At 42.1% G+C, this 21581-nt stretch overlaps 1 protein-coding gene and 1 long non-coding RNA gene across 5 annotated transcripts in view; one reads left to right on the top strand and one right to left on the bottom strand.

Annotated features, from left to right (window-relative positions):
* AEBP2 (AE binding protein 2) overlaps nucleotides 1-7545 on the bottom strand; it is a 55747-nt gene extending 48202 nt beyond the window's left edge. For 2 of the 4 annotated variants that reach the window (XM_083808242.1, XM_083808243.1), the window contains exon 1: nucleotides 6726-7540. In XM_083808242.1, coding sequence (XP_083664368.1) covers nucleotides 6726-7459 — 734 coding nt within the window. In that variant the 5' untranslated portion in view covers nucleotides 7460-7540. Of the gene's footprint in view, nucleotides 1-6725 lie in introns of all 4 variants that reach the window. The other 2 variants (XM_083808245.1, XM_083808244.1) reach the window with 2 other exon arrangements.
* Nucleotides 7546-7954: 409 nt separating this feature from the next.
* Nucleotides 7955-20524, top strand: LOC310892670. The gene is made up of 3 exons (XR_014578301.1): nucleotides 7955-8245; nucleotides 10342-10399; nucleotides 19452-20524. It is a non-coding gene; the product is annotated as an uncharacterized lncRNA (long non-coding RNA).
* The last annotated feature ends 1057 nt before the right edge of the window (nucleotides 20525-21581 follow it).

Raw genomic sequence — 21581 nt, 5'->3', positions numbered from 1 at the left:
ACAACATTAATCTTAACAGTAAGTGAAGAATCTTTATATTGCATTCTTATTGAAGTATACTTAATAAATGATACTACCCCTAATATGTGATAATAATCTTGTCTTTTACAAGCCTCTAAACTCAGATCACTTAGGTTCACTTTACTGATACTTCACAAGCTTGTTTGGATTATAGCAGCCTTATAAAGTGCATCATGATGACTACATGACTTTCAAGATGGTATCAAATTAAATCTTTTGCTTTTATATAGCTATCGAATATCTTAGCATATGCCTCAAGTAATACTCTATTAAAGAAAGTATCCAGTACAACTATACAACTAATCAAGTGACGTTTAGCAAACGATAGTTAAAAAATTAAATTTTAGTGTAAAGAGAACCACAGAGAAGCAAATCAGACACGGAAAATGAAATCCCAGGTTGCCTTTTTTTTTTTTTTTTTTGCATTTTACCACCATGAAGGGAAAAAAGCATACCGCATCTTGAGTGAGAGGCTGAAGATTTCTTTCACCAATGATTTATTTTTTAGTTTTGCAGAATCACAACCTGACAATTGTAAACATCACCTTAATGCATCACAAAACCAATGATAAATAGCAGGCATAACAGAAAATGAAATATAAACATTCCATAAGGAACATTTATCTGAACATGTTCATTTTCTAAATATCAACAACTCTAGACATTAAGCATATAAAATGATAAAAAGGAACCAGTTACATAGCTGGATAACAAAACAAAAAATCTCTGACTTGAAGAAGCTTCTAAAACTACCAGTTTTGGTTTTTTTAGCAAGGTTTTTTTTTTTTATAGCAACAGGGGTAATGGTGGAAAAAAAAAAAAATCTGCTGCTTAAGGTAGGTAGATGGATTTACATTCCCACCAATTTCCCTGAAATTACTTGGCTTCTCTATGGCAGGCACTGATTTTTCACTTCTTTCAGGTTAAACTCGCACTTTTTCCTCAGGCTATTAGGTATAATTCACTCCCTATCATACAAGAAAGTTTTCTGCATGCATCTCACTTTTTCCCCTTGCTGGAAACCCCTATTCCAACCTCAAATGCTCTGTCTGCTCCCTTCTAAGCTATGTCCCCACTTTTCACCCAGTAACAGCCTGCACTACAACAACCACAACGCACTGGGGTCTACACTTCCTCCCATACTGCCACATTCCACGTCAGCTCTGCATACTGCTTATTCCCCCACCATTATTCTCTAATTGGATAGTTAATTGGATATTGTTTTATTTCTGTTTTAATTTAAAAAAACATATAAAGCTATTGGAAAGATGTGCAGATCAGAGCTGCACTAACAGCAGCAATAATAGTATATTTTTACTGCATTACCCAAGAAGTTTGATCCGCAAGCAACTTCAGAAATGCACCTCACACTTTTCCCAAAGAGATGTTCAGGCTACATGCAATACGCAGCTTAACTGGAAAGTGTGTGTTGGGTGGGGAGGGCGTTGGAAATCAACGCAGCTCCTTCCACTACTGCCTAGGAAATCCCCTAAAGTTGCTCACCAATACAAATCTCACATTCAAAAGTTGCAAGACTTAATGGTGTCACAAAGTTAAGCAAAATGCACGTAGGCCTGTGTGAATGTACAAACCCAACATAACAGTCATACCAATTATCTCTTACACTGAATAGGAAATTATTTCTCAAAATTCTATGAAGTGTATTTAAATATTACTACAAACACAGTTCATTACAGCAAGCTCTTTCATCTAGTCCACAAAAAGACCTCATGTTAACCACTCAATTATACCAAGCAACAACTCCAGTAATAAAGATACTAGCTGTTTAAAGTTTGTGCTGTTTTGTCTTCCCATCAAAAGCTATTTTCTTCAGTGCCAGAAAGAACTGAGCATAACAATTACAGAAACAGCAGTTTTATTCTGCAATTTGAAAGCAAATAACAACAAATGCAGACAATACAAATATAATTTTCAGCAGAATTTTGAAATCTCATGTAATCTCCTATGCGGCCCACTATGACGCGTCAGTATGACACACACACTACAAAAATGGAACGACTTAACCACCTTACCATAAGTGTTAATGAATGATTCTTCACTTCCTGGATAGGAACAAGTGAGACTCTACAGCAGAGAGGCCTGAAGCACTTTTTAATCTGGTCACATGGACACATGAAGCATACCTATTAGTACCATATGCCTTCCTGATTATATTTCAGTTTTACTATTCTGCCGTCATAAACATCACTCTTACAATTCATGTGTCACTGCCTAGCCTGCCTTGAAAATTACTCACTTTTGAAGGTTTAAAAACTAGATCTAATAAGAACTGCAATAAGAACTCTAAAGAACTAATATTTTTAAATCAGCGTGCATATTAGAACATTGACTATGCCTTCATTTTAAACAAGGTTAAAAAACTAAGGCTAGATTCTGGATTCTTCATCTCTTCATCTAAATCTCTTATTGTTCAATCTGTTAGTTTCACTCTGCCTTACTTCATTCTATAAAAAGAAGAAAAATCTTAAGCTATAAAATGAAGAACATAAAAATCTTAAGCATAAAAATGTTTATTATTAAAGAAAACCTTCCTTGAAATGGGCATTTTCAAGGCTGAGTGAAGAGCTGCTCACCTATTACACTGGGACAGAATATTTCTAGAAGCATTCTACAGGTCTAACGTGATTAAGATACTTAAGTTTCCTTTAATATTATTTTTAGTCGGGTTCTCCCAGAAAGCTGAGGCTTACGTTGTCACATCGTCAGTCCCTCCCAATAACTGATTTCAGGGGCGAATAACGATAGAGGTGAAAAGGCTGTTCTGTGAAAAAGACTGTGTCTGAGGAAGAGATTGCTGCATGGGTCCAGCAGCCACCTGTTAGGTTTGGCCTACCAGCTACTCAGCGAGCACTGGTACTTGGTCAGGAGAACAGCATGTGCACACCTCCGGTTGAAACATAATTTCAGTGCCTCTTACCTGGTCAGTAAGAGGAGGGAGCAAAGGATAAACTTCTAAAGAAGGCTAAAGATGATGTAAGCACAAAAGACCAGGGGTAACTTCTAAGCAAACTACAAGGCAAATTCACAAGGGTAAAAAAAAAAAAAAAAGCAACACAACAAAATAAGTAAAGCCATATGATATTTTAACTTCTGCTAAACATTTTACTACAATTGCAAAGTCTACCACTGCTCTCTAAATCAAACAACCTGGTAACAAAATTACTTCAGATTTAAATACACTTCCATAATAAGCTTTCAACCTAATAACATTTAAACAATTTCAGCAATCTAAGTGTTTGTAAGTAAATATTGTAGTTCAGCAGTAACTGCGCTGCAGACACACCTTCACTGCATTCATATCAGCTATTTAAACCCAAATCCCTGCATACACTTAGGTCTAGCTTTGCAGCCCAGTGATGAACTCAGCTACTTTTTTTTTTTAATAATCAACTGAATCATTATTTTTGCTTTTAAAGACATAGCAAAAGTTTCTCAGCACTGTAGAAAGATTACTTGCTCCAAAGGACGGTGTAGAAACGTATCCATCCTTTCAGCACTTGTCTGAAGTTAGAGAAAGGCACAAGAAAATTACCAGCATTCACATGCTGATAATAGCCTTAGTCCTAACTGTAAATCTGGAGGATAACTAGACCTGAATGCAGCCCATTATTAGTGAGACGGCTGATCTGACCTCACTCAAAAGTAGTAGGCAAACTTTTGCACAGTAATGGGAACATGGCATGGTTCCCAGGAAAAACCTGGGCCTGGTATCTCATTGATCTGTAATCGTTCCAGAATTATTGCACTGAACTCTCCCTACTGATACCACTGAGCTGAAAATGCCACCTGGTTATCCTAGATACCAGTTTGGGTTTTGCTTTTTTAGGGGGAGTGTGTGAGTGTGTGGGGGGGTTAAATCTGCTTTAACACAACATAAAGTCCATCTATGTACATGGGAAAAGCTAGTTAAAATTCACCCCAAGTTTTAGGGCATCAATATTTAACACATTTGTTTCTTGTACTTTTTTTTCAAATGCTTACAGATTTCCTAGAGTAACACACCAAATTATTTATTCTCTATTAGCAGATGACTCTCAACATACTCTCAAAACATTAGTATCAGAAGTAGCTGAACAGTAGCTACGTCTTGATTACATGCAAGCTTTCCTGTTCAGTTTTAGATGTAGTTTGTTTTGTAGTTCATACCACTAAAACAAATTTAAACAGACAACCCATTGATAATTAAAGAGAATGATAAAGGCTGTACATAGAGAGAGAGGAATTTGATCACTTAAGGAATTCAGGCGCTCTCACCACACCCTCTTATTCATTCAAATTTTCTAAAGAGGAAACAAGAAAAAAAAATCCTAAGCCTAGGGGCATGATCTGAATGCTCGCAAACCTGCCTACACCAGGCAAATCTTTACCAAGTACACCCTTCTGCCACCTTCCTCTTGCTTAACCCAGGGACTGTGAATTCAAGCGTGTTAGCGCAACCTCCCTCTCTCCTCCCTCCCTCGGGTAATCTTGCTATACCACACTCTGTGAGACAACATGGCACTGAGTTTCTTAGGACTTCAGAGACAAAAAGTTAGATTCTTCATTCAGGACACAGGTAGACAGCAGAGATCACAGACTGCTGTACAATATACTATTCATATAAAACATCACTTCACAGATAAAACATCATCCTCCAGTACTTACAGAATTTATACTTTAATTTAGCGCTGACCAAACCAATGAACGGTCAAGCCTTTAAGGAATTTAATATGTTATCATAAACCTGCATCTCCACCTCTACATCCAAACTGTTCCCAGTTTTCTGCACATTTCCTACCTTTTGCAACACTCTGCTTGTCTGATCATCTTAAAGACGTGCGTTATGCTCTCAGCAGCTGCTAAGGGGCAGCTATCATTTGTATCAGTAGGCCAAGTGACTTGGACTACACATAGCAAAAATAATAATGCAGTCTACCCCACACTGCAGCAAGGAGTGTACTCAAAACAATTTTTCTTTTTTTTTTTTTTATCATCAGAAATAAATGGCACTCTTGGTAGCATCGTTCTTTTCCTACCCAACTCAACAAGCAGGCTGTGAAACTACACTACAAAACTCCCTCTCCGCATCTCTGTTTTCAGCGTGGAAGTTCCAAGATGAAACTTCGCAAAGATTAAAACCAAAGACTCAGCCCTCGCTTAAACCACTAAACACAAAGGGTCTCACTCGGCAGCTCAGTTTGCACCAACGCTACTGGAAAGGAGCGATGAAGAGTGCACACACAGATTTAATTGTGCCACTATAACATGAGAAGCATGAAAACAATGACAGAGAAAGAAATGTACAATAGGTCTGGAGCGTACAAGTAAAATGTAATGCGGTTGTTCTGCCAGAAAATCCATGCAACTAATTTCTATTATTTCCTTAACCTATAAATTGACAAGACTCAAAAAAGGTCAAGATTAGCATTGAATTTGATGAAAAAAAAAAAAAGTTAACCTAAAATTCAACTATATACTTTTTGTTTCTCCAGAAATCTACTCCCATACTTACTGGACTTCAAGTAAAAAACTCAGCTTTCAAAAAAAAAAACCACCTTCCTATCTTGCACAAGTTTGAAGGAAAGAAAACATAACGCCTGTGTGCCCTGAAGCCTCAGAAGTCAGGTGGAAACCAGAAGAACCATTTTTTTTCCCTCTCTTATGGCTTTCAGGCAATTACACAGTTTTGGGGAACTGACTCATGCGGGTTTTGTTTGTTTGTTTTTATCCCTTGAGGTTAGATCTAGTGATGTCACACTTCTGCACCATGGGTATTTCTATAGCCACACAGAATGTGACCTAACATATTTAAAGTATGTTTCTGAGCCAAAATATTTAATTCTTCATAATTAATAATGAAACTTTCTCAAGAAAAGTAACAGAATTGTTTGTACTAACTCACTCACTCTACAATGAAACCTGATACTTTCTTAATGCTAAACTGAAAAAAAAATAGAAGTTTCTTAAAGTATTTGAAAGGACTTACTAGCAAAGGGAGCAACAAAATTCTACTCCCACGCCCATTTTTCATTCTGTTTCCCGTTTGCCAAATAAATCGTATCACATGCACCCAAGAAAGCCACTAGCTAAGTCGTGTTCCTTGAAATGCTCGACTTCGTGGGCTAAATGAGCCCTGAAATGCAGAACTCAGCCATGTGTGAGAATTTGCTTGTGCCTTTCCACGAGAATCAAGCCGAAGTCATGGCAGAACAAGACACATACCTTCAGCATGTGGAAAGTAAAGGAATAACCTTTAAAATTTACTGAGTTCAGAATTCATCCAAAAAGGAGTCTGAGCCCCAAATTACTGAACCCTGCTTAATCCAGCACATGCTAATCACCCGCGCGTGCTTAGTGCTGAAAGGCCGGTCCCTTTCCCTTTGGGTGCAGCGGGATTTTGCCCTAGGCAGGAGGGATTCCCACTCCCATTTGAGCCCAGAGGAGGCAGGACCCGTGCCCAGAACATCTCCCCCCTCCCCGCGCCAGGGCAGCCTGTCTGGGCGCATGGCACAACCCGCGGGGCTCCCGACAGCAGCTCCCAAAAACAGCACCGAGGCTGCTCGGGGAGGGGGGGGGAGCATCGCCCCGGGGACCCCTCGGGGACGCCGCCTCCACAGCCGGCGCTGCGAGGCGGGGAGGCCCCGCAGGACATGGCGCCCGGCGGCCTCCCGGCCCGGCCCGGCGCGGGCGGGCCCCGCACTGACCTGTCCTCCGAGTCCATGCGGCTCAGGGGCTCGCCGTCCGACGACATCTCCAGGCTGCCCCGCCGGCCCCCCGACGTGGCGCTGCAGCTGCTGCTGCCGCTGCCGCCGCCGGTGCCGGTGCCGTAGCCCTCGTCGCCGCCGCTGGACACGCTGCTGCTGCTGCTGCTGCTGCTGGAGGAGCTGGAGCTGCTCCCCCCGCCGCCTCCGCCGCCGCCTCCTCCGCCGCCGCCGCGGCCCAGCCCGGACTCCTGGCTGCCCCGGGGGCCCTTGGGCTCCTCCTTGGCGTCGGCCTCGCTGCTGCCGCCGGGGCTGAGCGAGCGGGTCTCGTCGCTGCAGCAGCCGCTGCTCGTACTGCCGCTGCTGCTCCCCACAAGGCTGCTCGCCTCCTCCTCGCCGCCTTCCTCCTCCTCCTCTTCCTCCTCCTCGTCTTCCTCCTCCTCCTCCTCCTCCTCCTCCTCCTCCTCTTCCTCGTCGTCCTCGTCCTCCCCGTCCCCGGCCTGGCTGGCGCTCTCCGGGCTGGGCTCCGACATGCTCTCCGCCTCGCCGTTCAGCACCAGCAGCGGCTCCGGCTCCGCGGCGGCCACCACCGACGACGACAAGGACGAAGGTGACGACGAGGAGCTGGCGGCGGCGGCAGCAGCGACGGCGGCAGCCGCCTCCTCCTCCTCGGCGGCCGCCGCCTGGCCGGGAAGCGGCCCCTCCGGCTCCGCCATGTCGCTGCGAGCGGCCGCCATGGCGCCTGCCAGTCGCTAAGAGCCGAGCGGGGCCGGGCGCGCGCGCGCGGCCGGCGGCGGGGGCGGGCGCGCGGCCCGGGCGCGCGTGCCCGGCGTGCGCGCGGCCGCGCGCGCTCGCTCCCTCTCCCTCACTCCCTCTCTCTTCCCCCCTCCCCCCACTCCCGCCCCGCGCCCTCCTCACCCGCACAATCGCGCGGCGGCGGCGTGAGCCGCAAAGAGGAGGGCCCGCAGCGCCGCCACCGCCGCACGCGCTACGGGAGGCGCCCGGGGACAAACAACGGGCGCAGGGCGGGGCGGCGGCGCCGCGCGGGGCGGGGCTGCGGGGAGGGGGGCGGTAACGGGCGGGGCGGCGCGAGCCAACGGCCCCAACGGCCGGTCCCGATGGCTCCCGTGTGGGACGGGGCGGGCCCGGGCTGGCTGCTGCGGTCTCGAGCCGGGGAGCTCTGGGCTGAGGGGAGGCTGAGGAGAGCGGGCGGCGGCGGCGGTGGTGGCGGCGGGAGGGAGGGAGGGAGGGAGGCGCCGCGCTGACGGGACATGGGGTGACCGCAGGAGGGGACGGGGCCCTCGGCTGGGCCGTGGCATCGTCCCGGGGAATCGTCAAAAGGCGAGCCCGGCCGAGACACAAAGGAGGCAGAAAAAGGGTTTTTCAGGGGCGCTGGCAAAAAGGAGCGAGAAGGTCCCGCTGCGCAGCCGGGAGAGAGCGGAGAGGGTGAGCCAGGCGCCGCCTTAAGCCTCCATTTGCTGCGAGGAAGCGTTTGGCTCCGGGGCAAAGCGGCATGGCCGAAGGTGAATGCAGAACATAAATTACTTCGTTTAAGTAGAAGTAAACCCAAAGAGTTTAACGTGCTAAAAGCGGGGGGGGGGGGCTTGGTTTTGTCTCATAAACCCGAGGTGGAGGTTGTTAACTTGGTTGAGTTGGGAATTGTGCCCTCTGAAGGAAAAAATAGCTATGTACGTGTAGAAGTGATAGATGAACAGAATGATTGCCAATCCTATACAGGACTATCAAAAAAAAAAGGTGAAAAATGAAGACATTTTAATATAAATATAAAATAGGATAAAGTTCGCTAAAGGTAGGTCACGCCAGGCATTGCTTCTTTCCAAGTGTCTTGTCTGCATAGACATCAAGAGAGGATTTCATAAATTGTCACGTGGAAGCGATTAGCAAAAGTTTATGGGATGGGGATTTTCAGTGAAACAGGAAGGTGGGTAGAAACTGAGCACAGAGATGAAGTTAAGTAATTCGACATTTTTGGAGGGATGACGAAAATAATTGAAAGCAGAAAACAGTATTCTGCATGGATTTAAAATATCACATATAGATTTGTCAATTTTTAACCAATTCTTACAGAGTTTGCTACATTTAAGAAAAAAATCACGAAGTGGTTGTAGTTTCATTTAAAAACAAATGACAAAACAGAACCACAACTCATTCCAGAAAAATTGTTCATTCTGCGTAATAGGAAGAATATCACTGATTCAAGTTAGAGCAGGCATACCTGGCATATCCACAGAGATCTTAGATTCAAGGAAGAGTTAACCACATAGGATTAAAATCTGGAAAGGGTGCTCCTAAAACCTGCATTAGCTTAATTGGGGATGGCTCCTAGCCCATCAACATATGTAGTTGGTAGCAACATCAGCAACACAAAGTGTAGCAATACCAAAATATAATGCCACAGTGGTGAAATAACACTACAGCGCTGGCGCAAAGGGACACGATATTGAATTAATCTTTCAAAAACAAACGAATAAGATCTTTAACCTGCAGAAAAGCATATGCAAATTTATGAAACCAACAACAGTAAAAAAGTCATGATAGCTTTCCAGATTTTTTCTAGAAACAAGCCTCAGCTAGAAAAGTGGAATTGGTAAGAATGTTTTTAAAAAAATAAAACAAACTGCAATGCTGTTTCATCTGTGTAGTATATGTATCACTGTTCTAACCCTATCAAAATAGTCACCAAACAAAACCCTGAGCTTCTACATCCTCTTTGCCTCTCGGTACCCAGCGCCCCCCCCCCAAAAAAAAAGTGCTCTGTACTTCCTTCTTTGCTTGTAAAGGTGTGGCACTCCTGTGGGTGTTATTGTCACTAGTCTCATCAAACAAAAAGCGAGGTTTAAAAAACAAATGAAACCCTTTGATTCAGTCAGCAGATAGTAACTGAAGTCATTTCTATGCCATTAACCCCTGCTGGAGTTCTCTGAGTGCTAGCTGTAGCGAGGGACAGAATTGGAGAGGTATCAGATCATGAGAACCCAAAAAGATAAAATGGAGCTAGGTAAAAGGCAGCTTTCACAACTTGAGAATATGAGCAAAAAGGGAAGGAGGAAAAATGTATCTCAAAGAACTCCGTGTACCCTAAGATACATTGTCCAGCTCCATCTCACCGTGTGTTCATAAGCCTGTCACCGTATGCTTTTTTTTTTATGAGGTCACGTGTGCACGCACAGCTCCTTGTGTTCCTGTACCAAAAGCTGACAGGGTGATTCAGACCGCCCACTTTCCACCTCCCTAAGTAGAGCGTTAGAGACGCCAGCTCATTAGGTAATTTGTGTATTCAAAGAGGGTCAGGGAATGAAACCTCGGGACACAAATGAATAGGAAGGATGGTACGAACCTGCCTAATGGAAATCACTTAGCATTTAAGCAAGAGATCAGCACCGAAAAGGTCAGTCATCAAAGACTCTTTGATGATCTTTGGTGCCCTGCTCTCAGTTTTTCAAAACCACAAAATTCTGCATCCAGGCTTGGTCCTCGAGCGCTATAATAAAGTCTTAATCAAGCACAAGGAGGAGTGATGACTTAAGTCTCTTGTTAGTGAGATTCCTCTGTAACAATTTATCCAGCTTAGTAAAGGCAAATCTCCTTTTTCTCCAAGGTTTTTGACTTTTTCATACACTCGCTCGACTTGAAAGAAGAGGTCGGTCTGAGAACAGGTGAGTCTAGAACTTGAAAAAGTGTCAAAATTAATTGTGTTTGAATAGTCTGATAAAAGATCAAAGCAGGAGATGTCCTGTTAGGAAATCCTTTAGAAAAAGTAACTTATATGTCCAGTTACACTTCAAGTGTGAATGTTATTCTGTCATTCACGCAAAGGGCTTCTGGTATGCTCAGTCTAACTCGGTATGATCATTACAACAGGGACAGTACTTTAAAGCTGAGATAGTTCTGCTGAGAAATAATAATCTGTAGTATTTGGAAGTACCTATCAACAAGGTACAACAGAAAAAAAAATCAGTAGGCTAGCAAAACTTTGTTCATGGTCAAAGAGTTGAAGTAGAATCATTCTCCACTAGTACAAGAAAAAACAGCCTACACAAACCTCTGGAAGAGACTCATATTGCTTTGCAGACACAGCAGAGCAGGCAGAAGAAATGAAGAGTGTACTTTTTATTCTCTTACCTCAGGATCACATGAGTGCAGGGAATTCAAACTGACATCAGAATCAATAATGAGTACACTCCAAAGTAGTTTCTTCTTTTCTTGAGTCACAACAATTCTGCCATTCTTTTTAAAGGACAGTTAGATGAGATCATCATCAGATTTGGTCCACATAGTGTAGGTTTTTCGAGCTTTTTTTACTAATGTTGATCAGCATCATAATACTATGATATAGGATGCAAGAAAAGCAGACCACTTCAAAATAGTGAGGAAGGCCTTTAAGGAGAGGAAAAAAAAATACCATAGGCCCAAGATACAAGAAAAATTATATGCACCTGTTAGGATGCCACGGGAAATTCTGTAGAAGAAGGCATTTGGTCACTGAGCTCTCTTCTGCTCCTGCCTCCACATGCGTGTCTTAAACACTGCAGGAAATTCCTGCTGCCTGCACCTCGTGACTCACCTTGCTCACAATATTCTGCCTGCTCAGCAGCTTCTGGAAACTGCACTCTTCCCTTCTTTGTGCCCCACCCTGCTTCATCCAAATTCAAGGTCTGGAGGAAGAGGCTGCAATCTACCACTGCTTCAAATAAGCATCCAGCCCTCATTTCTCACCCTTCCCTTCAGACCAAGCTGAAACTGCCTCATTCTGCAATCCTGACCCCACCCTCTCCTGCAGCATCCAGTTAATTCTCCCTTTAAACTCAGCTTCCACACTCTTTTCTTTTTAAAGCTGCCTTTAATCTTTCCCCATATTGTTTGCTTGAAACCATGGACATGACCATAGGAAAATTCAAGCCCTGTTTAGGTTGGTTCAGTCTAAGGAAGGCAGCCAGAAATGCATGTTGGGCTGGAGGCCCTCTTTTGTTCCCAGTGGGCTGTGAACCCTCTCTGGGGACGTACACTGGTGTTGCACAACATTTTTTGGTAACTGAATATCTAGAATTTGGATTCTAGGTATTGCTAGGGTCCCTCTTCCCTCTCTTCCCTGCCCCTGTTTTGTTGCAGCTGTCGTGGTGACACACTGCCCCTTCTGTTCTGCCAACACAGCTGCCTGTGAAATTCATGCCATGAGCTAAACCAAGGAACTGAGTTTAGTGGTAATAGAAGAAAAAAAAAAAAAAGAAAAAAAAAAAAGAGTCATTCTGTGGATGTTGAGTCAGGAAACTTCAGAAAACTCCAGACAGCTCAGTTGAATGAAACTGTGTACATTAAAATAAGGCTACACAAAGAAGCAATAGTTTGTTCAGGAATGGAATGTATCCAAACGCACATCTTAACCTTAAGTATATTTGCATTTGTATTATTGTAACAACTTGCAAGATCAGAGCATCTGTGTGTTAAGCTGTGTATAAGCACAAACTGTAAGAGGAAGCCCAAGTTCTATAGGTATGCTGATACAATTGAAAGGAATCAAATATTTTACAAATTAATAAAACTTCTTTAAAATACATGCTAACTGACATTAAATTTGCTGTCACATGATACTGAAAGAAAACAAGAAGCAAAACAAGAAAGCAGGAATATTTCTTATAACTGAAAGATTTTAAAACTTTGGGTTCACGGAATTAGAAGGCCTCATAATATGGTTCATTTATGTCTGTTACAGCTCGTTGCAAAAACTGAAACATAAGCACAGAATTTCAATAGATTCTATTTAGGTAAGGTAAACTCGTAGTTAGATAGAATTGAGAACCAGCTCAGAATTTGCTTTAAAAGAAAGAGTAACTTGCAATACTTCTATACTGGTATACCTAACTGAGTATTAATCCTGTCACCCTGTCTCTAAATTTTTGTGAGTTCCAGGGACTTAAGTATTTGCTAAATCCAGGGACTTAAGTATTTGCTAAAAATGTATTTTGCTTTCCTTTGAAACTATTCAGAAAGTTTTCCACATTGCAAAATTTACATAGCTAATAAAATACATCATATAAGAGATTAAATATATATATATGCAATACTCTAACAGAACATAGAGATTATTTTTTTTCATGACTATTGTCAATATTTTTGCATTATGTTCAAATAATGTGTTTGTATAAATTATCAGAGACATTTTTTTATCCTCCCAAAGTACCCTATACCTACTTGTGTACAGTTTTTGCTTGATGTTTTTTTCTTTTTCAATAAAAGGCAGCCAAAATTCTTGCATCTCAGAAGAATCACCATTCTTAAAGACTGCAATGTAGATTAGTTTTAACCAGAGATAATTAACATATTTGCTTCCAGATTAAAGAGTCTTTACATGCTGTTAATTTGGGGAATGCATGTTTTCTACATTCTTATGTAAAACAGAGCTGGGTTCCAGCATTAAATGAAGGTGTACACCCAACCACAAATACAGGGTTGCCACCACTATGTCCATTTATTTTCTGTAGGTCAGTTACTACAGGTCATTACAGCAAAAGCAGGGGTAGGTTGCTGCAACAGAGGGGATGATTCTGCCCAAGCACGGTGGCCAGTAAATAACAGCATTTTTTTTTTCTTCTAAAAATGTAGATGTTATGTCAAGGGCGAGTCTTTCTTTGCACACATGGAGATTGTTTTCAAAACCAGAAAAATAATCAAGATCTTGCTTATTGCAAAACCGGTGTGTAACCATTACAACCAAACAGAAATGAATAATGAATTGAATGCTAATTAAATACAAATCACAGCTTGGAAGGATTACAAATATACAGCAGCTTCTCCATGTTCTTCTAGGATTACTTTAAACTACCATTCTTCAGTTTGCGGTCTTATCTACAATACATGTTTTTCATAGACCGATCGTATTTTTTTTTACATTCATCATTTACAAAATTTAAATGAAAATCCCCTTGCAGAAATCTATAGTGTTTTTCCTCTTTTTTTTTCTTCTTTTATTTTCTTGAAAGAATCTCATGATTCTTCAAGACCAAACTCTTATGAACACGTGTCCTTCTGACCGCAGTTCTGGGCTTCCCAGAACACACTGCAGTGGGCCAGGCGAGGGGCTCTGGAGATGCTTAAGGGAGTGGAGCATCTGTCAGATGAGGAGAGGCTGAGAGAGCTGGGACTTTTCAGCCCAAGAAGTGAAGGCTGAGGGGGATCTTATCGAGATGTATAAATACCTGATGAGGAAAGTAAAGAAGACAGAGCCAGACTCTTCTCAGTGGCGATGGGCAAGAGGCAATGGCACAAACTGAAATATAGAAACTTGTATTCAAACATAAGAAAAAACTTCTCTCACTGCGAGTGTTGTCAAGCACAGAAGAAATTGCCCAGAGAGGTTTTGGAGTCTCCCTTCCTGAAGATAGCCAAAACACTTCTGGACATGGTCTTGGGCAACCTGTTCTAGCTGATACTGCTTTGAGCAGGGTGTTTGGACTGGATGATCCCTAGAGGTGATTTCCTGCCTCAACTGTTCTGTGATTCTCTATAAGTGAGATACTATCCCTAAGTTACACAAAGACACAGCCATCATCAAATCTGCAAAACCAGTAAATATTTTTCTGTGTTCCCAGACATAACCATATATCCTGGCTTTGTCCCACGTCCCCATGGGGTTGAAAACCATGTTCACAGCAGTCATCCCTTGCACTGGGATTTCTGAAGAGCAGAGGGAGGTCCAGTTAGCAGCTATAGAGGCTGAACCTCAGTTCATGACAGGAACCAAGTAGTGAGCCCCTGCAGGTAGGTTTAGATGCAGCCTGAGAGACTAATAAGTGAATTCAGAATTCCTGTGACAGCACGTATAACAAATTTAGGGTCTGGCTAAAGTCTGTGAGATTAAAAGTGACCAGCAACTGAGAATACATATGTTTCATGATTGCCAGATCTTGGCACGCTAGAGAGCTAAGGCGGAGCAGTTGTCCTTAAGAGGGGCATTTATCACAAAGGCTGGTCAGGCTCAGGCAAGATGCTGCCATGGATCAGGGTGTCAAACTCTAGATTTCCCAAAGCCTTAACAGCTGGACTAGTCCTCTTCTCTCTCCCGTACTCTGCTAATGTTACAAGAAAAAATAAAGTCATGGAATGTTTGTCAAACAGCTGGAGACAGACAACATTAGTGTATATAAATAGAAGCTATTATTTGGTAGGCTTGAGCATGAGCAATCGAGTACCTGAATTTCAGAAAAGTTCAGATCTACATCCAAAAACTAGCTTTTCCATTACTACAGTATTCACTGAACAGCAGACATCATGCTCAAAGTCATTGAAACTAATGTAACAATTACAATATAATTTTATTGTCAGTTGCTACTAAGGACAGATATTTATTATAGCTAGTGTATTTCTCTTCTGAGCTATCAGGGTTATACTTCCAATTCATAACTCTTCAAACCTCTCCTGTAAGATCAATGATCTCTCTGTCATGTTCATGGAAAATTAGCCAAGTCCACAGAAGTACAGTGTCCCTCCCTACTCTCAATCAAACAAATCTCAGAGAGAGAGGGAGATAGATGAGAACAACCTACTTTTCTGTGCATGGCATTCACTGCATGTGAAAAGGGGCTTCAGCAGGCCCGAGAAAGTAGCTGTTGTCATGACAGCACTGGGAAGCTCAGGGATTGAAAAGATCTTCATCAGCTCACTACAGCAATTCTGTGCCAAAGGAACTGCATTGCCTGTCTGCAATGCTGACAACAGAGCCAGGGGAGTGCCTGCTTGTCAAATACCCCTGGTTTGACTTTGCAAACTTCCCCACTCTTGCCTTTTGAAGCTGGAAAATACTTGCAATCTATTAAAAAATGGAATTCTCCTGCACACCTCTTCCCCCTTCAGTACCCCTGCCCCTTCTCTTGAATTAACCTATCTTGTTTAACAGGGCAGCACCTAGCCTTCCTGTATTCTCTGTTGCCCGTTCCTGGCAACAAAAAAGGCTTGGAGACAGTGCAGTAACCTGCAGAAAACCTATCCAAGGACCAGCGCATTCTGCGGTCCAAGGCCATCAGTGTAACAACTGTCACTCCTGTTACCTCAGGTGTTACAGGCCAGTGTGCCTTACGCTGTGATGTTTGCATGGCAGCCTTGGGGAAAGAGTCTGAGAGGATTTCTGTGGCACTGTCAGCTGCTTGGGGTCATACTCTGACAACAGTGGGATCCTATCTGGTCAATTCTGGCAATTCCATTGCATGTAAAGGAAATGTCTTTCATGCTGCGGTTAGGAACCATGCTGGGTAATTGCCGCAGGCACCAATTTTTGGGGACCTGTGAGACTATTCCATTCACAGTGAACCTTTTATTTTACCAAAGTGACTGAAAATGATCGCTGCATGGCTGAGGTCCTCATGATGTAGACAAGAAAGGACAAAGTAAAGCTTTTTTGACTATGCACAGGTTGATTGAGTTCCAATACTGTTTATTTGAAGCACTAGGAAATATAAACATGAACATTTGGAAACTTGCATTATGCCCATGCTGATTATCACTAAAGGAACAGAAATTTAGCTTTGACACCTCCCATCTTGGAACTAGCATCCTAATTTAAATATCAGAGATATGTGCTCTCAGATGAACCCTACAAGCCATGTCTAAAATTCGGCCTCCCTGGGACTGATTGCAAAATTCCCATTGACCTCAGTTGGGCCAGAATGTCAAAAAGCCCAAGATCTGGGGAACTGAGGAGTTTTGAGAAACACATAGCAAATCCTGATATTGTTGGCCTATGGTGAATGGCTGTGAGCAGGTGGGGACTCAATACGTATCACAGGGGAGACCCTAAGTTGTACTGTGACCCTCCTGTAATTCAGAATTTAAATAGTTCAGAGGGTCCCTCTCTCAGGAAGCTTGGAACATGCTGCAGAATCAGGAGACCTAAAGCCTAAATTAGCTTAATGCCCCAATGACCTGCCCTGCAGATGTGCTACGTGTCTTCTAATAGGCAAAGCAGCGATTCCCTCTCCTGAAGTCTGTTCCCAGCTCCGTTGCTCACAGACTCACCAAAGCAGTAGATTATATAGGACTCCACAAACCATTTTATTATTTTGTACTGCAGCAATTTAAGCATGGTTAGGATGGGCAAAACAGACTCTTTTTCACAGGATTTCTCTGAGCTCTAGCAGTCTGTCTCTGAAGCCTTCCACTGAAAGCTGTTGTGATACGTATACTTATACATGGAGTGCCCGCTACAAGTTTTTAATCACATAATGCTTGATGCTATTGAATCTTTAAAAAAATATTGTTTCAGAGATGAACGTTCATTGTGTGCTTAATTTTTGCCTATTGACACATTTAAATTGTATTCAAGAAACAAATCTCCTCCAGCACTACTTTTCCTAGGCAGTTCAGTGCCTCCAAACAACCTACTATACTACTTAAGATAAGGTACAAAAATGTGGCACTATAAATTCTTAGCAATCTGCTTCTTGCTTGGAGTATCAGGACAAATGGCAGTGGTTTTGCTTTATATTACATTTAACTAGATAGTTTATCAGAACCATTGCCTTCAGACTTGAATTTCTAGATGGGTTTGGCAACGCTAAGTACTTGTTTCATCTTGTGAAAAGTAGATTCAGTTATTTAAAGCCTGGAGAACACAGGAGTCATTTTTTACTACAACACACTTCAGAGCAAGGTGAAAAAGATCTCATTTTAAATGTAGTGCATCTTACGACAATTCATGTCTACAGACATGTCTTTCACATAAAACTGGGAACGACAAGTTGAGAAAACTATTTGATTTAGGTTGTGCTAGCGTGTGAGAGGCACAATGAAGAGGCATATATTCTATAATAAGTGTAACTCAGGCACTGAAAGGTGTTACAGTATCAGCTGTGTAGAGAGCGATGACCTACTTCTGCCTTGTTTCTTTCAAGGAAAATCCTTTTGTCCCTACTTCAAGTCATGGTTTCTCTGCTCCTTGCTACTGTGAGCCCCCACTTCCTGATCTTACACAAATGTTCCTCAGCCATATTCACTTTCCAATTTCTCTCACAGCCACAAGTTGCATGTAAAGAGGCAGCAAAGCAGCCAGTTTAAACTGGGACTTTACAGAGGAACACCCCCCCCCCCCCCAATTTATTTTCATGTGGTTTCATGTGGATTAAGTGCCAGACCAACAGCCACAAAACACTCGTCTTTCAATTTTGTTATATTTGCACGTCTTGGAGATCTGTTTCATACTAATACAGTCAGATCTGGAGAGTTTCTTTTATTGCTGTGGGTGATCTCAGTCCATCACCTGCACTCGACTGCAGTAACTTGCTTTGGCATACTGCATGCACATTCCATTACATACAACTTATTATTATCAACTTATGCTCTGTAGTGTAATATATATGTAAATCTAAACAACACAGTTTATATCATGCTTAACAAACTATGATAAAATAAATATTGGTTTAAAAGGTATGCATATATTAAAACATGAAATATTTGAGTTACTCCCCTCCTCCCTTACCTAATTATAGTATTAATGAGCAACACGCTGAATTTCGACTGAGATGCAGTAACCACAAGAGGTTGGGCTCTTGAACAAAAGATCTCCTGTCATAATGTCTGCAGTATGTGTGTATTTAACTTTTAATCATACAAGCTGTCCACCTGAAACCAAGGGGCTGCTCCCCTTAGGGCTCAGGTCTGCTGTATGAACACGAACTCTGTTGCCTTGATTGTATGAGACTCCAGATTCAGATGAGAACGTATTTTCTGTTTTGCAGTAGTTCTGTAGTTCCAGTTTAATATGACTGTCCACTTCTTAATGGTTGCTGTGTATGATAAAACAGCAATACCGTAACATTTAAAAGCCACTTCATCTTATGGTTGGTAAAGCAACCCTATTTTACAGGGCAAAAGAAAAGGCTCTGAGATGTGGCTACAGCCCTGCAGAGAAACCTGTTTATGCAGAGTCACATTGGGAACTTCTTTCATGTAGTTTAAAGTATCAAGCCCTTAATATTTGAAAATACATAATAAACATACAATACTGGATCATTGAGTATGGAGGTTAATAAAAATACAGCCTAGCATTACCATTAAAAAGGCTCTAATTTTTTCTTCACAGGTAATTAGTTCACACAATGAAATAATCTCCTTTCTTATCCTGGAAACACATGCATAAAACAGCTCAGATAACATCATTTACATACGGGCTGCCGTGTATGCATGTTAATGTCTGGCAGTGAAAAGTTCAGACAAGTTTGTAATCCCAGATTTCCTGTGCGTGCTCCACACCCAGATTCCCAGAAAGGATCCCGAAGGGATGGGGACACCCAATGTCACCAGGGTGGCAGGTCCGCTGCTCTCTGTGCTGTGCCTGGACAGCTTGCAAGTCACCCAGTTTCCCAGCACACAAGACTCGTGACAGCTCTGGGCGTTTTAGCATCAGAGCTCTTTTCAGCACGTTGGTATTCGTGTGTCGCAGTTTCTTTTGTCACTCATTTCTGCTTGTGGCAATCTTTCTAAGCCTATTGAGCACCCTCCACTGCCTTTGTTGGGGTTACTATATTGCTTACTATTGAAGCCAATCTGCATTCTCATTTAAAGTGCTATCATGTCACCCATCACCAATCATTTGCTTTCATCCCTTAAAACTTCCATACAATGGCAACCACGCCATGAGGACAAAAGCTGGAGCAAAGAGGGAAAAGAGGCAAGCAGCAGCAGCAGCAGTTGGGCTAAGCTTGTCCTGCGGGGTCCTTCCAGGTGTGCCCTACACCTCGGGCTGACGGTGGGCATTGCTCTCCTGCTTCTGCTTCCCCTGGTGGCACAGCTTCGCTCCCCATCACAGGTACTGGATACGAGCTCACAGTGACCACTTCAGTGTCAAAGCCAGCAGGTAGTCATACCAATTTTATGGCACAAGCCAGTGATGCTTTCCCTACTGAAAACTGCAAGAAAAAGGGAAGACGGTGTGGGAGGGAAAAGAGGGAAAGACTCTTATTGCAGTAATAGTGATTGTTAGCAACGCTTTTCTAAGCAAAAACCCAGCTTGCTGGGCACCTTTAAAACCAACAGCATATACCCCTGCTCTTGTTGGAGGCGGCCATCTGATTAACTGACTAGAAAGTCAGTTTGCTGCAAAGAAGTCATTATCCCCCCATATGCCAAAAGTTCCAAATTATATATACGAGTATAATTTTCCCAATGTTGTAATTTGAATATTAACCAATTCCTCTTCTCTAACACTGTGCGCTAAATGGTTGAGAGGGTGATTCTCTATTAACTTTTATCTTGTAAATAACGATCAGTATCTCATATGTAACCCAGACATTTTGTCTTTATTACAACACTTACTATTTGCAGCATAATGCACTAGAAACAATAGTTACAAAATGATAGTGTTGATACGGGCTAAGCAAACAGACATTTTTTTTTTTTTTTTTAAAGGTGCTTTTAGATCCAACAGCTCTGGGTTTCCAAGCAATTTCCTAGCTCAAGAAATGACAACTTTAGCTAGTCCCCACTAATACACAAGTTTGCTTTAGTGCAGTACCAGTGCCTGTATGTGTAAAGTCTCCGGAACAGCCTCCAGGCAAGAAATCAGACATGAAATATCAAAAGTCACAAACACCAGAAAAAGTTAATTGGAAAGTTCAGTTTTGTTTTTTTTTTTTTTCTCCTTCCCATCTATATATGACCATTACAGCACTTAAAATGAGAAAATACAATAGCCACTAATGGCTCTTTCTAAAACAGGTAGATAAGCACGAAAATATTAAAAAACAATAATTTATCTTTAAAGCTAAAACGTCTGAAACAGCCTCCTTTTTCTTGCTGACTTAGGATTTTACCAAGAATGAAGTTGCACAATACACAGGGCAGTCGATTACACATGGAATAACTGTCAAGAATGAACAGAAATTCGTATCGTGACAAGGTGACTTATGAGCTGAGAGTTGCTGAATTTTACATTTTATTTTTTTGCAATCACTTTGAAATGTACTTCTGTCAACTAATGACTGTTTTTTTTCTAGTAAATTCTTATATATTTGTACCTACTAACAATTTGATTTCTAGCAATGGTACTAGTACTTCGAAAAAATCTTTTCTAAACAGGATCTATTGCCTGAAAACAGGGGATATTCATATGCAAGTTACTTGGAAGTACTGGATGCCTCACATGATAATGTTTTGAGTCTTCAAGATACTAACCACCTGAACTTTTTAGCAATTTCAAACAAGAAACTGGTGAGCTGGATTCAGTTGTCCCTATGCTTCTATAGGGACAGCTGTTGTATGGATAAGGCATTTTTTCTGTAAGAGAAAAGCAGATTTTACACACTGGGCTGAAGGAGTACATTTAAAACTGCAGAACAGAGTTCTGCAATCAATTCCCTGCAGTTCATGAAAACCACCAGATGAAAGATGAGGAACAGGTATTTTTTGGAAGTTTTCAGCAACCAAATCTCTTGGTCAGAGATAAATTTTGCTTCTTCTACATAAAAAGTTAAACCCACAAGGTCTGTATTTTTTTTTTTCCTTTTTAAACTACACTGATTTCACCTTCAAAAGAGGAAGAGGGTGTTTCCATTTTTAGTCTGAAATTCTTTGAAGTATTCCTGTTCCATAGAACAGGGATCTGGATAGAATTTGACAAAAAATTAATTCCTTATTTTAGGTTTGGTTTCAGCAATAAAGAAGTTAATGAGATCACATCTGTTTTTGTCCTGTTATACTCTATTGCAGTCCACTGGAAACAGCACCATTTGCCTATAGCTTTTTCTTTTATCCTGAACAGAGACTAACCCAGCCTAAACACTGTTTTTAAACACATCCATAGCAAGACTGCACATGAACCAATTAGCAACCATTGTGATGTTACCTACCCATAGA

Source organism: Anser anser (genome assembly GCF_964211835.1).
Source record: "Anser anser genome assembly, chromosome: 1".
Classification (NCBI taxonomy): domain Eukaryota; kingdom Metazoa; phylum Chordata; class Aves; order Anseriformes; family Anatidae; genus Anser; species Anser anser.
The sequence above is the reverse complement of the archived record's forward strand: the minus strand, read 5'-3'. Positions and strand labels throughout refer to the sequence as shown.